This window comes from Pelodiscus sinensis, chromosome 21, assembly GCF_052426305.1.
Source record: "Pelodiscus sinensis isolate ZL-2025 chromosome 21, ASM5242630v1, whole genome shotgun sequence".
Taxonomy (NCBI): domain Eukaryota; kingdom Metazoa; phylum Chordata; order Testudines; family Trionychidae; genus Pelodiscus; species Pelodiscus sinensis.
In genome coordinates, this window is record NC_143072.1 from 21,490,183 (window position 1) to 21,504,831 (window position 14,649).

General features: G+C 42.2%; 1 protein-coding gene across 11 annotated transcripts in view; it reads left to right on the plus strand.

The window, feature by feature from the left end:
- The window catches only part of BCAS3 (BCAS3 microtubule associated cell migration factor), a 590,230-nt gene that overhangs the window by 195,329 nt on the left and 380,252 nt on the right, over positions 1-14,649 (plus strand). For all 11 annotated transcript variants that reach the window (XM_014581354.4, XM_014581355.4, XM_025179224.3 and 8 more), the window contains exon 15: positions 1,966-2,230. In XM_014581354.4, the coding sequence (XP_014436840.1) occupies positions 1,966-2,230 (265 nt within the window). The remainder of the gene's footprint in view (positions 1-1,965; positions 2,231-14,649) is intronic.

A 14,649-nucleotide genomic window follows, 5' to 3' on the forward strand; every position in this document is an offset into this window, starting at 1 on the left:
GTAGGTCGTTCTTGTGTGTGATTCTGGCATAGAAAAAAATTGCGTTCTTTTCCTATGATTATGGGGTTTCACTTCTTTTGGCTCTTGTTCTTTTGTATTGGGCCTCCAGTCTGGTTTGAGCAGTCTGTAAAGATGAAACTCTTTGTAGACAAACTAGGAGCTTTAAATGCTTATGAAATGACTATATACCAGTAATACTAGATGCACTGAAAGTGCTCAGCCTGTCAGATATCTAGGGCCTTGTGTAACTATATCATTAGTGGATTATTTGGCTATGTCCCCATAACTGAAAAGAGCAGGTGTGTCATGGTGTTTTTCAGTTTCTCTGTACTGTATAATGTTGATGAAATATTTTGTATCGTAACAGTCTGTCAGCCAAATATCTTGTCACACGTCCCAAGACTTAAATCTCTTTTTTATCTCAAAGTTTTCAGGCCTCAGTTGCAAACTTTTACGCTTTGAATACTTGTTGCTTTTGTCTAGAATGTTAGGAGCACATTTCTGAAATATTTGTCAAGATTTTATCAGTGTTTACTCCAATTTGAGATCCTCATGTATTGTAAAACTGGCTTCTGTGAAAGCTTGAAGTGTATTTATTTAGCTTATGCTGTTTATAAGTAAAATGAAAGGTAACCCTTCACCTATATGTTTGTCTGCCATGTTCAATCCCATTCACATCTTTTTATCCAACTTTTACTTTTTAAAACATTTTTACAACAATTGTTTTATGACTGCTCTATGGCACATTAAACTAGATTTCTTGTTTTCATGAGCTGTCAGACAATATGTTTTACTTATGTTCAATCTGGAGATGATATTTAAGGAGAAGGTGAAACAAAGACCCAGGCTTCTCCTATGCATGAAAGATATTTGAACTAACATTGTGGGGATCTTCTCTTTTTGTTAATGGTATGAGTTTTAACAGCTGATTCATTAAAGCTCTTTTCTCATTTTATAGAGAAATTGAAATAATTTTCTAGTGATCAGGTAGTAGTTAAAATTACTTTTTTGACCCACAGTGAGACGCAAAAATAACCCACCGGACCCTCACTGATGTGGAGAGAACTGAGAAGAAGAAAGACACTCGCCACATTCCCCTCACACACCAGAGCCTAGAGGGCCAAGCCTAGTATATTTTGTGTGCTTCAGCCCCGTGGCAGGGAAGCTGGAGTGCCAGCACAGGCTCCCCAATGCTGGGAGTAGGGCCATGAGCCGAGGGGGCCGGATTTAGGTGACTAATCAAAGCGTATGCATTTAAAGTCAGAACCAGCAAGTTAGCTCCTGACACTCCTAGCCTTTTCTTCTCACCGCTGAACCACTTCCAAATAGTTGGCATGAATATAATTTTGTTGCTGATTATTTACTTCTTATTTGCCATGTTTCTTGAGAATTAAAATGAGGAGGCAAATACTGTGCACCTTGCCTGCTATCAAACATGCAGTTGTAATGGCTTCCTGAATCTTTTCTTTTGGGGACCAAAGATCAGTGATTTCTGTTCAACAGAAATATGTAAAATCAAACTACAGGTTGAGCTTCTCTAGTCCGGCACATTCTGGTCTGCAACATCTGTAGTCCGGCATGATTTGAGTTAGCTGGGTACCCACTTGTCAGGTTGTGGACAAGTTTCCTGTAGTCCCATAAAGTTTGTTTATAGCCACCAGTCTTGGCTCTCGGGGTTCTGTGCTGTTATTTAGCTCTAATGTATCCCTAGATGTCTTCTAGGAGTCCAGTAAGTGGCAGTGTTGGTAATGTTGCTAGATAGTATTAACTTCCCGTGGGCTGGTAAATTCTCTGGTTCAGCACCAATCAAATCCCAAGGGTTCCGAACTAGAGAGGTTCAACCTCTATCGATTTGAACTTATTAGTGGGCATTTATAACATTTTCTGTTCAGTCTTGTCTCTTCAATGATAACATGTTTGAGTAAGATTGTGAAACGACACCTACATATCTTTGCATTTTTCCAGGTACAAGACATCTCCTTCAGCCATGACTGTCGTTGGGTGGTGGTCAGCACCCTGCGGGGCACTTCCCATGTGTTCCCCATCAATCCCTACGGCGGCCAGCCCTGTGTCCGCACACACATGTCACCCCGGGTGGTAAACCGCATGAGCCGTTTCCAGAAGAGTGCGGGGTTGGAAGAGATTGAGCAGGAGCTGACATCTAAACAAGGAGGCCGCTGCAGCCCTGTCCCAGGCCTGTCGAGCAGCCCATCCGGCTCACCTCTTCATGGTAAATCCCCTTTTTCTTCTGTGTGGTCAGGGGTGCCTTTCCGACGTCGGCTGTTTCACTAAGCCGCTGTTGTATCATTCCATGTTCAGTTGTCATCAGTATCTTAAAAAAGAAAATACTGATTTCACTGCAGTTTCCAGTAACACTGGATCCAGGTAATCTGTATTTCCACGTAAGGTGATGCTGCTGTGCCTTGTATTGAATGGCTGCAAATACAGTACATGCAATCTGTGATAAAGTATTAATGTGCAAAGTACCTAGCTGTTATGGGGATGGGTCCCCTCTAAATATGCAAGGCAGAGAGTGTATTACTTTAGAACCTGCTGAGATAAACTTTTGGAAAGTGGCCATTTTAATAGTCTCCATTGTAAATGAAAAGGTTAGAGGCTTTCACATTTCAGATTTTGTTTCACAGCTATCATTAGGTCTCTAATCTTGTCCATATTGTGAATGAAATTGTCTGAGAATCTCCTTGCTCGTCAGCCTTGGATGGAGCACATTTGGACACCCAGAAGACTAATCTTTATTGTTTGTGGGGAAAACATGGAAGCCAGGTGCAAGGTCGCTGACAGGAGGGGTAGCAAAGGCAGCAGTTGCCCTAGGGTACAGTGATTTAAAAGGGCCTGGGACTCCAGGCCCTTTAAATTGCCATCCCGGTCCCGTGAGGCACAGTCCTGGTGGTGCTGAGGGCTAGCTGGGGGAGACGGGATGTGGTCTTGGCTGTGCTGAAGGCTGGCTTCTCCCTAGCTCCGCCCCTTCTGCCTGAGTCTCCTCCCCTTGTCGGGGGCCTGAGACCGAGGACCCCTCCCCCCCCGCACACACACACACATTGATTGCCCAGGGTTGGGCAAAGTCTGCCACCAGTCCTGCCAGGTGCAAAGAGTTTGACAGGACAGTATTCTGTTTTTTCTCATTAGCTTTTTTCTTTTAACCGTGCAGTTAATAAATGTATAAAAAAGAAAAAGCCTTTAAGACTTGCCTTTCCATAGCCACTCTGATGTTGTGCTGCTCTCGCGAGCCGTGAACCATCAAGAAAGCAGAGTCCACCATCCAGGAGATCACAACTTTTGGTCGGAAATTATAATAATATCCACAGTCCTAATTACCCTCAGTTTCTTCTTGCTTCTCTAGGCTGTGAGCTTTGGAACCAACTGTTCATTTTTGCCCTTCTCTTTGACGGGGTAATTTTTTAGCATTCTGGTTGCTCTTTGGATTTAGAATGATTTCTGTGTATTCCTTCCTGGAATAAATGAAGGTCTGTTTGGGGATCCTGAAGCTGCCCTCCCAAATGAGGAATATGTCCCCTCTGCTGATGTGTGAAAGGAAGCCTAGGTCTCCCCTACAGTGTCATTGGGACAGGAGGTTAGAAAGGGTAGGGAATCCCGACAGCCAATCGACAGGTGTTAAAAGGGCCAGACAGATCATGAACACTAGTACCCTCCCCCTTCCTGCTTTCATGGTTGTCCTCTGTGTGATTAGGATCACCTTTGTGGGAGTCTTGGCCTGTTGTTTTCAGAGAAATGAACGCTCCTTCATAGTCTAAAAGCTGAGCTTCCCTCTCTCCCCCCCCCCCCCCTTTGCCTCCCCGGGGCTTCTCCAATGTAGTGGGATCTGTTGATTAAAAAACTTGCCCATATGCAGGTCTTTCACTAGCAGGGCCTGGGGTAACCTCTCTCCCCTCCCCCCCCCCAGTGCCCCACGTGTGGGGGCCCAGGGCAAGCTCCCCCCCCCAACCACAGGCCTCGCCCTGCCTCTGCTTCACCCCCCTGCCTCACCTCCCACTCAACCCCTCGCCTCACCTCCCGCTCCACCCCTTTCCCAAGCCCTGTCCCTGCTCCGCCCACTTGTCCAAAGCCCCCTCCCCAAGCAATGGGAGCCAGTGCATTACCGGGGCCTGTTGCGGGGCGGCAGCAGGGTCACCGCCCCCCTGTTCTCATCCCACCCCCCACACTCTGGCAGGAACCAGAATGACCCAGCAGTCTGTGCTGCTCTGCCCCACCGCCCTCTCCCAGCCTGCTGTACTCTGCTTCACCATGGCCTTGGGAAGCAGCGTGCCCTGGGGCCGGGGTGCTCTGCTTCCTTGGGTGGGGTGGGGTGAGGTGAATCAGAGCAGGCTGTCACTCCTGCTCCTGCCACCGCAGTGGGGGTGGGGGAACAACCCATTGTGGTTGCCCCATACTAGGCCCTCTGTAATTCTCCTGGCCACCCTGGGCCGCATCCATAGGAGGGTTGAGGCAGCTGTAGCGAAGACCCCCAAAATGTGGGGTCAGAGGCAGCCTACCCAAATCGCTCTGTAGCGGGACGGCTCTGTCCATATGAAAAGTTTCTTTTATTGCCATTACAGTAGCACCTCTCCTGATTATAATGCCCTGCGAAAGTCAGGAGGGGGCCAGAAATATCTGTGCCTTCTCATTTCTCCTCAACATATTGATGCAGATGTTAGCATAGCCTACTCCTCTCATTACCATACAGCCGTTCAGGGTGACATGCTTGGAGCAGACATCAGATTGCTGCGAATAATGATTGTAACACATCCAATCATTTTTAACAATTGATGTCACATAGCGAACAGGAAGGAACTCTCCACTGCTGTACCTTTCATCCATCTGAATCTGTTTCTTGTCAGGAGAAATTACAGTAAGTTGTGCCTTTACCAGTTTCCTAAACACATTTGAAGTTTTAAAGAGATTTAGCATTTGATATTCAAAGAGGAACTAAGAGATTTCATTTGGCTTTGATTAGTCTGCCCAGAGATTTCTGTAATGGACAGATTTTCTGAACTGGGGAAATAGCTAACACATTCACACCACAGCGTGGTGGTATTTCCAAAGAAACAGAAGCCAGGTGTTTCAAAACTGACTCGTGAGTTGCGGTGCTTCAATTTGGGGAGGGTGTTCGTGTTTCACAACGCTTTTAATAGGGCCTAATTCACAGAGACTGTGTGTTTGAAAATTAGGCCCTTTTTGGACACGGTCAGTTGGGTGCTCCAAATTTGAGGCACTCAGAAAATGCTACTTGTGTCTGAAGACTTTGATCAACGCGTTTAAGTAAATATGTCTGTCTCTCCGAACAATTTTTAGAAGCCTCAAATGATGGATTCTCATACCTAATTTGAAAATGTGCTTGGAAGATTATAAACAGTTGAATAATTACTTTAAAAAAAAATAAAAGGAATTATTTAACTTAGGTAAGTGTTGAGCTGGTGAGATGTTTTCTAGAAATGTGAAAACAGCCTTTATCATAATACCAGACAGGGTGTCACTGCAGTCCAAGTTACGGCAAGTCAGTTGGCAAAAGATTAGAAACCACTATTGCCCCATGGAGAGCCATGTGCAGATCCCAGGGAAGTCTTTCCTTCCTGAAGCTTAGCTAGGGATAGGGAAGGTAATGAAACAGAAATTGGAAGGAGGGTGAAAGAGAAATGGGGATGAGCACAACGTTAGCCTGGTTTTGTAGTTTGAGGAAAGGGATCTGACAATCTGGAGAGAGATGCACTGCTGGTCTTGTGAACAGGCAGGTACTTTCAGGTCTGTCTAAGGAAGGAACAAGGATTACGATAGATGGTGAAAGACTGGCAGTGCATTGTGCTGAATTGTAATAGTGAATCACTGGTGAAATGTGGGTAGGAATGTGGAAAGAACATTGCAGCCTTTTTCAAAAAAGCAAAAGCTCCTCTTCCTTCTCCACCTGCCGCTGTCCATGCCACCACCTGTGTATGTTCACTGAATGCAATTAGCATGTGAGAATATAGTAATGACGTATTTTAGAATGTGATATTTGGAAGTGGGACTCAAATCCCGCAAAAAATAAAAACAAAACAAAACCAAAAAAAAAGAGAGGTCTTGGTGTCTGTTTAAATTTCTGTGCCATACCTTGTTCTGCTTCAAAATTAAATATGAAATTTCTGACCAGAAGCAAATGTGTATAAGGTGGGGGTTTTAAACCAAGTCCTAGAATTAAGATAAAATCTGTTTACTGTACTTCTAACCAGTGTATTATTTAGATGTTCATGTTGTGCCTATTTACAGTCAAAAAAGTACTTAAGGGACTGAAAGGATACAGAAAGGATACAGATGGTTAATCTGTATTATGTGCCTTGCTTTTTAAAAATACTTTTATCGTATACTTGAAAAACATAATTAACTAAAGTTCACAAAGACTTTCATTGCAAGGATTTGGTGGACATGTGTGGCAGCTGGACTAACAGGAAACTGCGATGAGTGGTTTAGTCCACGAACTAAGAAAGATTGACACAGGATTGTAACAGCTCCTTGGTATAGTATATGGTTAAATAGGCAGATATTGTGTATTGTTTTCATTTCAAAGAGTTATTGTTGTCTCCTGTCAGGTCTAGTGATTAGTGAAGAAGAGTGGCCTTTGGGTTCTATACCAGTCTTCTTCGCTGACTTGCTGTGTGACCTTGAGGAACTTATTTATCTATATGAAAATTTCCCACACCTGTAAAATGAGAATCATAATCTGTGTTTTAAGGGGTTTGGGATTTAATTAATTTTTTTAAAGTGCTTTAAGATCCTCTGCTGAAAGATGCTTTTTAAATTCAAAATATCGTAACTTATTTAATTCTGTGCATCTGCAGCCTGGGAAGTAAGAATGGTCAATCAGTGTTTGCTAAGATCACAGTAAATTATAAGTAGAACTCTTTTCTTTGATATTAGTCCTATACTGGCTGAAAAACTTGTATATGGTGAGCGTTTAGCATAGCTACTTATCTGTGCATAGTGCTTACTGAGGTATCTGTAGGTCTCACAGTTAGCAGTTCCATTTTTTTTATCAAGGTAAAGATGGCCAAATAGATTGTAGTACAGAATGCCATCCTTGTCAATTGACTTTTCTTGATTGTACATTCCTGATTTGATGTTCTTAACCAAGTACTATGTGCAATTCAGAAATATTGCATTTAAGATGTAGAAAACTTGCATAGCAGACCTTTGCTAATAATGGTTCTGTTAATACTTCTTTCATATTAAAATGGTAGTAATATAATCCTACCCTGGAAGAATGGATTTTAGTGGCCAAAGAGCCTTCGTATTACCCTTTGATTGGACTAACAAAAGTATTATATTTCATTCACATTAACTTGAACTTGCTTTGTATGGCTATAAATATTTTCTGGTATATTTTTTCCAGCTTGATTTTTCATACTAGTGTCAAAGTCAAAACAAAAAAGCCCTTGCCTGATGTACAATAGAGAAATAATCTACAAATTGTTTACCCACACAGTGTAAACCTTTATCAGGGTGGGATTCATCTCTAAATGAATCATGTTTTGGCTTTACTCTTGTTTGCTTGTGCTCCTCTTTAGCAGAATGAAGTAAAGGAAACTGTTAACTAAGAGCTGATAAAGAGATATTTCCTTTGCACCTTTTATAGACAACACAGATTTTGTTTGAGTTATTTTATCTGTTAATCCACCCATGGTATATTTTTGTCATTCAGTTGGGTTGCCAGAGAGTGTTGTCAGTGATACTGTACTAGAGTAAAGTTGTTGCCCTTTTATGGGCTTTTACTATTATAGGACTATTGTGACATCAGTGGCCTGAAAGAGCAGAATTGGGCTTTGCATAGCTGTTTCCTGTGTGTGAAGTGGGAACAGTAGCGCTCACCTGTCTCAGAGGCACACTGTGTGGATTTCCTCATTAAATAGTTGAGGACAAATTCTTACACATGTGCAGCTCTTGTTAGCTCCAGTGGCAGCTGAGTGTTCATGCCCAAGGGTAGCATTTCGCCCTAAAGTGTTAATGCTTTAATTTGAAAATGGAACGCCCTATACAAGCTGCTCAGTATTTTATCATCTGATATAAAAATTGCAATACACTACAGACTCTATTTTTTTCACGCCACGGACAATGAGCTAAAGGTCTTGTTTAATCTCCTCGTGGCGTTTTGCTTTTGTTGATCAGCGATTTTCCTGCGAGTCCGCATCACCAATGTAAACATAAATTAACCACACATTTGAACCTTGTACCGTGCAGTTCCACCAACTTAGAAAAATCAATAATAATATGGTGATTTTTGAACTTGTTTCTCTGTATCATTTAATTGTGTATTGAAGTTGTTATTTGGATTTTGTAGATTTTGCCAAAAAAATCAATCATAAACAGGCTGGTTCTGTTTTATATTTTACGCCTCAGCTGAAATACAGTACATAAATTTAGAACTGAGGAAAACAAATCTTGTACATAGTATCTTTGGACATGGATTTGACTGTTTAGAAACTTTATTCTTTGTACAGAATAATCCTTTTTCATTGCAAAGGTTTTTTTGATTTTTATTGATTTACAGTATGTCTTCTCCCACATCCTTGCCTCTTCTTTCATTTGTAGTGGTTGTGGTGTCATGAAAGGCAAAATCCAGCAGTTTGATAAACATACACATCTCGGATGCTTTAAATATTTTCACGTCACATTTCACTACTTCCCAGAGTGAAACTTCTTTTTATTAGAAGAATTCTTATGGGAAAACGGAGTTGAAAGGAATGATGTCATCAGGCCTTCCTGAAAACAGATTGGTTTCCTTTAAGTCACACTCGCTTGAGAAACCACCTATTTAGAGAAAGGCAGACAAAAATAGTTTCAAAGAAAATCATCTGTAGAATAGCTTAAAGCACTGGAGGGCAATTCTCTTCTAAGTTTAACTTAATAGCTAGCACTATAAACAGGAATCAAAATCAGCCAATTTGAAATGTCTCTTGTAGGTTTTCATTTTGCCTTGTTAATTGTAGCCTTTATCTGGTACAAATCAGTTTTTTTAAAATTTACAGATGCACGGAAGGATGCCATCATGTGGGCCTGATTCCTTATCTATTTGAAATGCCTATTCATTTGATGAATTCAAACAAGTCACTTTAGATCTGCATTGTAATAAAATATTTTCCTCTTGAAATATACCTTCAGATCATTAATTTTCTAAATTTGTCTATGAAACCTAATTTTGTTTCTTTTCCCCACAACCCTTCTTTACATTGGGAGGCAGGCAGAAAAGGCTTCCTTTGAACCGAAATGGTTAATTAGACACCCTCTAGAGGGCGATGTTTTCTCAACTTTATTAATGCAATGAATCCAGCTTAGTCTATTCTGTTGATTTAGGTTGATGTTGTAATGACATGGGAATATTCTTATTTATCATCCTGTTTACCTTGCCTTCCTGTTGTAAACTTAGTTTCATCCATTTGTTGGTGCCTATTCGAGAAGTTTTAACAAATTGTTTTACAAGTGTCATAGGAAGATTTTGCATCAGATTCTAGTTTATTGTTTTATGTTGGCAAAGATTCCAAGCAAACTACTTTTTAAAATAATATGCTCTTGGTTATCTTTATTGTTTAGTACTATGCAGGCCAGATGTCAGAAGAGTGGACCTTCTTTCTTTTCTTATTAATGCAAAAGGGATTTATGTTGCAGTCAGTGAATGTTACCCTCGTAAATCCTTTGTGTACAAGTTGGAGAATGGGCTACTTAAAATATATCACAAGTTAATTCCTTGCAAGTCTTCCTGTGCAGAGTGCATCTGTGGGGTTTCATGATTTCTCCCCCTGCCTCCACCTTCTCTGGCAGTCTTGGGTGCCCTTGTCATAACAGCCACGTTGACAGCTGACATAGGCCATTCCATTTGGGAAAACTCCAGGTATTACGCTTGATCTCTTGGCCAGGAACTTTGCTCAGAAAGCACACAATACCCATCAGTAACAGTATGACAGTGGGTTACAAATGTAGAATACATGGGAGAATAGACTATGACAGTGTTTCCCAAATGGTGTTCCGTGGAACCCCTAGGTTCCGCGAAGTGCAAATAAGGGTTCCGCGAGAAAATTCCAATATAATGCATATTAGTGTGAGCTTTATTTTTTTACATTAAATGTGATTTTTGTTTTTAAATATGTGCAATTAAACTAAATGTTGATCTCATGACCTTGTTTAGCATTTGTTTATTATTATCCTTGTTTGTGGTCTACTTTTTCAGCTCCGTATATAAGACTATTATAATAGGTTCCACAAAATTCTTTCGAGTTTAAAAGGGTTCAGTGGCCAAATAAAATTGGGAAATACTGGACTAGGAAGTGTAGGAACAGTTGTTCGATCAACATTTCGCACCGCAGATGCTCAAGTAGGGATATAGGTGTTTTAGAGAGGGGCTTTGTAGGGAGCATGACTGTGGATGAAGGAACAAGAGTAGCTTTCAGAAAACGGGGCAGATATCTCCTTTGCATGTACATTTGAAAAAAGGCATGTGGTAGCATCCTGAACAGACTGAAGTTTGGATGAGAGCTACTTCAGGATGGATTTGTCGTTACCAAGGCAGGAAGTGACAAATGCATGTTGGACTGATGTAGCAGAGGAAGTGTCAAGGCAATGACTGATGCAAACAGTGCTTTGGAAATCTGCCTAGGAGGACCTGAAGAGGAGTAACGGCAGAGCAGAGTGAGCCGTCAGTGACAGAGCTGAAACGTGGGGAAAAGGCAAGAGTTGAGAATGGAGAGAAACACCCTACAGTTATGAGGGCCCCAGGAAAGTTTTCTTTTAAAAAATGGATCATCTCCATCCTGGTGACCTCATCATGAAGAAAATTTGTAAAGGGTCAGGTGTGGATTTGCTGGAGGTGGAGAGGGACTTGGGTAAAAGGGGATCATGAGTTGTGCTCTGAAAAGTGACCCTGTAAAATGGTGTCATGAAGTTCTTTGATAATTATTTCTATTTTTCCCCAATTATATCCCATCAGATGGGCACAATTCATAAATAAAAGGCTGGTTTTTGGCCCTGCAAACCCTGCAAATGTGAACTGAGCTGTGACAGTCAAGTTGAATTGTTTGCTTCTTATACATTGCTGGTAATAAAAGGCTCATCCTGTTGATTAAGCCTTCAGTGACACCCGGGTTATCTCATTGTCTCTGATGGGGTTGAACAATTCTCTTGGTGATGCACAAAAAGGAATAGAAGCCACAGCGTTATGGGCTCTGCAGAAGTAAAAAGTTGTGAAAACCTATTGTAGTTCCTATGGGGAGCAGAATCGACTACCCAGAGGGAGGAGGTGACTGATGACATTTTTGCATAGCTGCTTTTCAGAGCGGAACTGCATTTCAAAGGAGAGAGTGGAGCATCATCTGAATAAAAGCAATCCCAGTGTTTAAAGAGAAATAATGTGCTTAGGTGAAAAGAACAAGTCAGCACAGAGCCGTACCGGGCGGGGCTTGATAGAGCTGTAGGTTAGTGTTAGAAGCACATTTTGCCACCAGAAATAAAGAACCAGGTGAGAAGAAGAACAGGACAGCATGTTCTTGTAGACAGTGTGGTTGGAAATCTCAAACATTGGTTGGAAGTCAAGGAAGATAAGTAGTTTGAGACAGCTGTGATCGGTGAAGTTAAGGAGATTATTAACCACTTGGGAAGGGTGGATTGATTGCCGGGAAAGGTGCAAAAGCCAAACCATCAGGAGACAATGATGCAGCGGGTATCCGAGAGATAAGAGCTATTTCCCTCGTTTTGGCTTTGTCTATACTTTAAAGCAAAGCCTCACTTGAAACTGAAAGTATGGCCACGGAACGAGCACTGGGAAAGGTCTCTCCCAACGCTCTATGTAAACCTCCTCCATGTGGGCAGTAAGTAGCAGCAGAGCATGGCTCCCAGTAGGCGAGGTTGTTTCTAGGCAGAAAGTTATGGCGCCGTAAAGAGCCAGTATAGACTTAGCCATAGTAAAGAAAGAGGTACATTGTGAGATGGGATATGCAGTCCAGGTACAGCTGTTGATGGCGGAGATGTGACAGCTGAGGTTTTGATGAGGGATAGTGAGAGATTCTTGTTAGATAGCTGTTGGTTGAACAGGGCAGCTAGAGTGGGTGAGTTATGGTAAGAAGGGAATAGACGGTATGAGGTTCAGGAGATGAGGTTCCAACACTCTTCAGTGTTGGAAGCCAGAGAAGGGCACTAGTGCAAACGTGTTTTCCCTAGTGGTGGATTTCTGTAGAAAACTGCAGTATGCGTGTAGTGACTGTGTTATCGCCCCTAGTGCTTGCAGGGTTGAATCAAACCCTGTGTGTTTGTAATTATTGATTGCTTATGCCAGGGCTACTCAACTTTGGGAGCCCCGGGAGCCACGATGATACTCTCAACACATGCCAAGGGCCGCAACTTAAGTGTGGTTGCATAGACATGCAAATATATATGCAAATATATGCAAATAGCTTCTTTCTCAGCGCTCCTGGCACCTCTTCCCTGGGGGCTTAGAAATGCTCACACCCTGTACCTGTGTTCCAGCCAGCCCCGTCTGCTTGCATCTTTCAGTGCTCACGCCGCCTGGGAGACGTCTCGCTGTTGTGGAGCGTGTTCCCATTGGAAGCCATGTTCAAAGGATCCCACCTGCCGGCCATGTGTTGAGCCGCGCATAAACCCAGACTGCACCGTGGGCCGCAAACAAGTAGCCTTGGCTCATGCAGTAAATGGTGACCAATCCTGTTGTCTTGCAGTTTTTTTATTTGTATTTAAATGAAACATGCCTTTTTTTGGTAATCTAAAAATCCAAACATTTTAGGGAAGGAACTTAAGTGTTAAGACTGGAAATAAAATGTACTTGTATCTTTTAAAAGGTTTATCTTCACTCCTCTTAAATAAGCCAAATCAGCTCATTTTATTTGCTGAGTCTTTGCCGGCTGTTAAAATCAGTTGCTTTTTTTTCCCATCTGAAGGAAATGCATCTTTGACACTTCTCATGACCTGAGTCATGCTGCTGTCACAGAGCCAGAAAACATCCTTAATAGTCATGGGTAAAAAAGCAGAGCTATGGGGTGGGTGGGTGGGTGGGGGAGAGATAGAAATATTCCTATTTTTCGCGCCCCCCCCCCCCACCAGTTTTAATATTTTGCAGGTCACTTTTTTGTATTAATTTTCCAAGGGTGATTTTCTCAGGTTCTCATATGCAATGGTTTTCTGAGCATATTATTTTATATCATTTAGAAGAAATAAAGAGTGTGCATCCTGGGTCGGATATCTGCCTAGAGCTACTGTAATCATAATAATGTTTTTGCTAATCACTGCAGACATGGAAATAAGTACCAGGGGAAAATAGCAGAATTTGATGTTTTTAATAATTTTAACAGACAATAGCAATGTCTATTTTAAACCTATTTTAATTTTGATAGATGTAAATTTTCACATTTGTGGGAAAATTATGGGGAGGGTGTCAGATGATCAAAACGGCAGTCGACTTTGAGGTTCAACAAATGAAATCTTTATAACCGTGAAACACACACAGTCATCATCCCATGGAAAAATATACAAATAAATATCCTGAAGTCAAACTGTAAGGAGCATATTTCTTAAATTCCCTACCTATACATATTGATTATTTTATTGATGGAGATAGTTTGGTCAGTTGGAGTGTGCATGGTGAAATCGATGTTTACCAACCTTTACCAGCAAAAATCGAATCCTTTAATTTAAGCCAAACCTTAATATTAGGTGCCGGCAAGCTAAAAAATGGGGAGAGCATGCTTTTTATCGCTTGTTTCTGTACTCTACCCAATAAGGTTGTTCTTTACTGCATGTAGACAGGTCTGGGTGCAGATAGGCTACCAAGCTGATCACCTGTACGTTCTTATACAAAAGTTGAATTTCCATTGACTAGTCAATTAGTCGATAAGCGGGGGCGCTGCAGTGGGATTAGCTGGCCCTGGGAGCTAACCCTGCTGCGGCTCTGCCTTTTAAATGAATTAAGAGCTGGCAGGCTCTTTAATATATTTTAAAAGCAGAGGCACAGCTTCTGAGACTGGGTGCAAGCCAAGAATCAGCTGATTCCCAGCTCGCACCTGGTCCTCACAACCCCCTGTCCCCTATGGAGATGGTGCTAACCAGCTTTTAAGCTGGCTCCCCCCAGCACCGGCTCCTGCTTCCCCCCTTGCTGCCTCTGATAGAGACAGCAAGGGCCAGAGGAAGCAAATAGTCGAGGGACTAGTCTGTTACATCCCTAAAAGTGACCCATGTCTCATGCTAAGGGATTGTGTTTTTCCACAGCCAAAACGCCAGTGATCAGTCTATTCTAATCCATGAGCAAGGAATCCTCTTGCCTCTCGACAGCACCAGGCCTTCCATTGTCTGAATTTCACCCATGTCATCCAAACTTCTTGCAAGGCTCCACCAAGACACAGAGGCCTTTCAGTGTACACAGTGAAGGGAGAAAAAGGAAGAGGAGCAATAACAGCATATGCCTGTCACCCCAAGGCCTGCACCACTGATCTGCTATAAAACATCTACAAATGGGCAAGAAAACTCAATAACCGCAGTGATTATCAACAACTCTTCCTGGAATCCATGACTCTGAGCACAGTGAACGCTTGGGGCCCTCCCTGCGTGCTGCCGGCTTTTATTGGAGATGATTCAGCCAATGGGAGGCCATTTTAGCTGATTTCCCAGGCA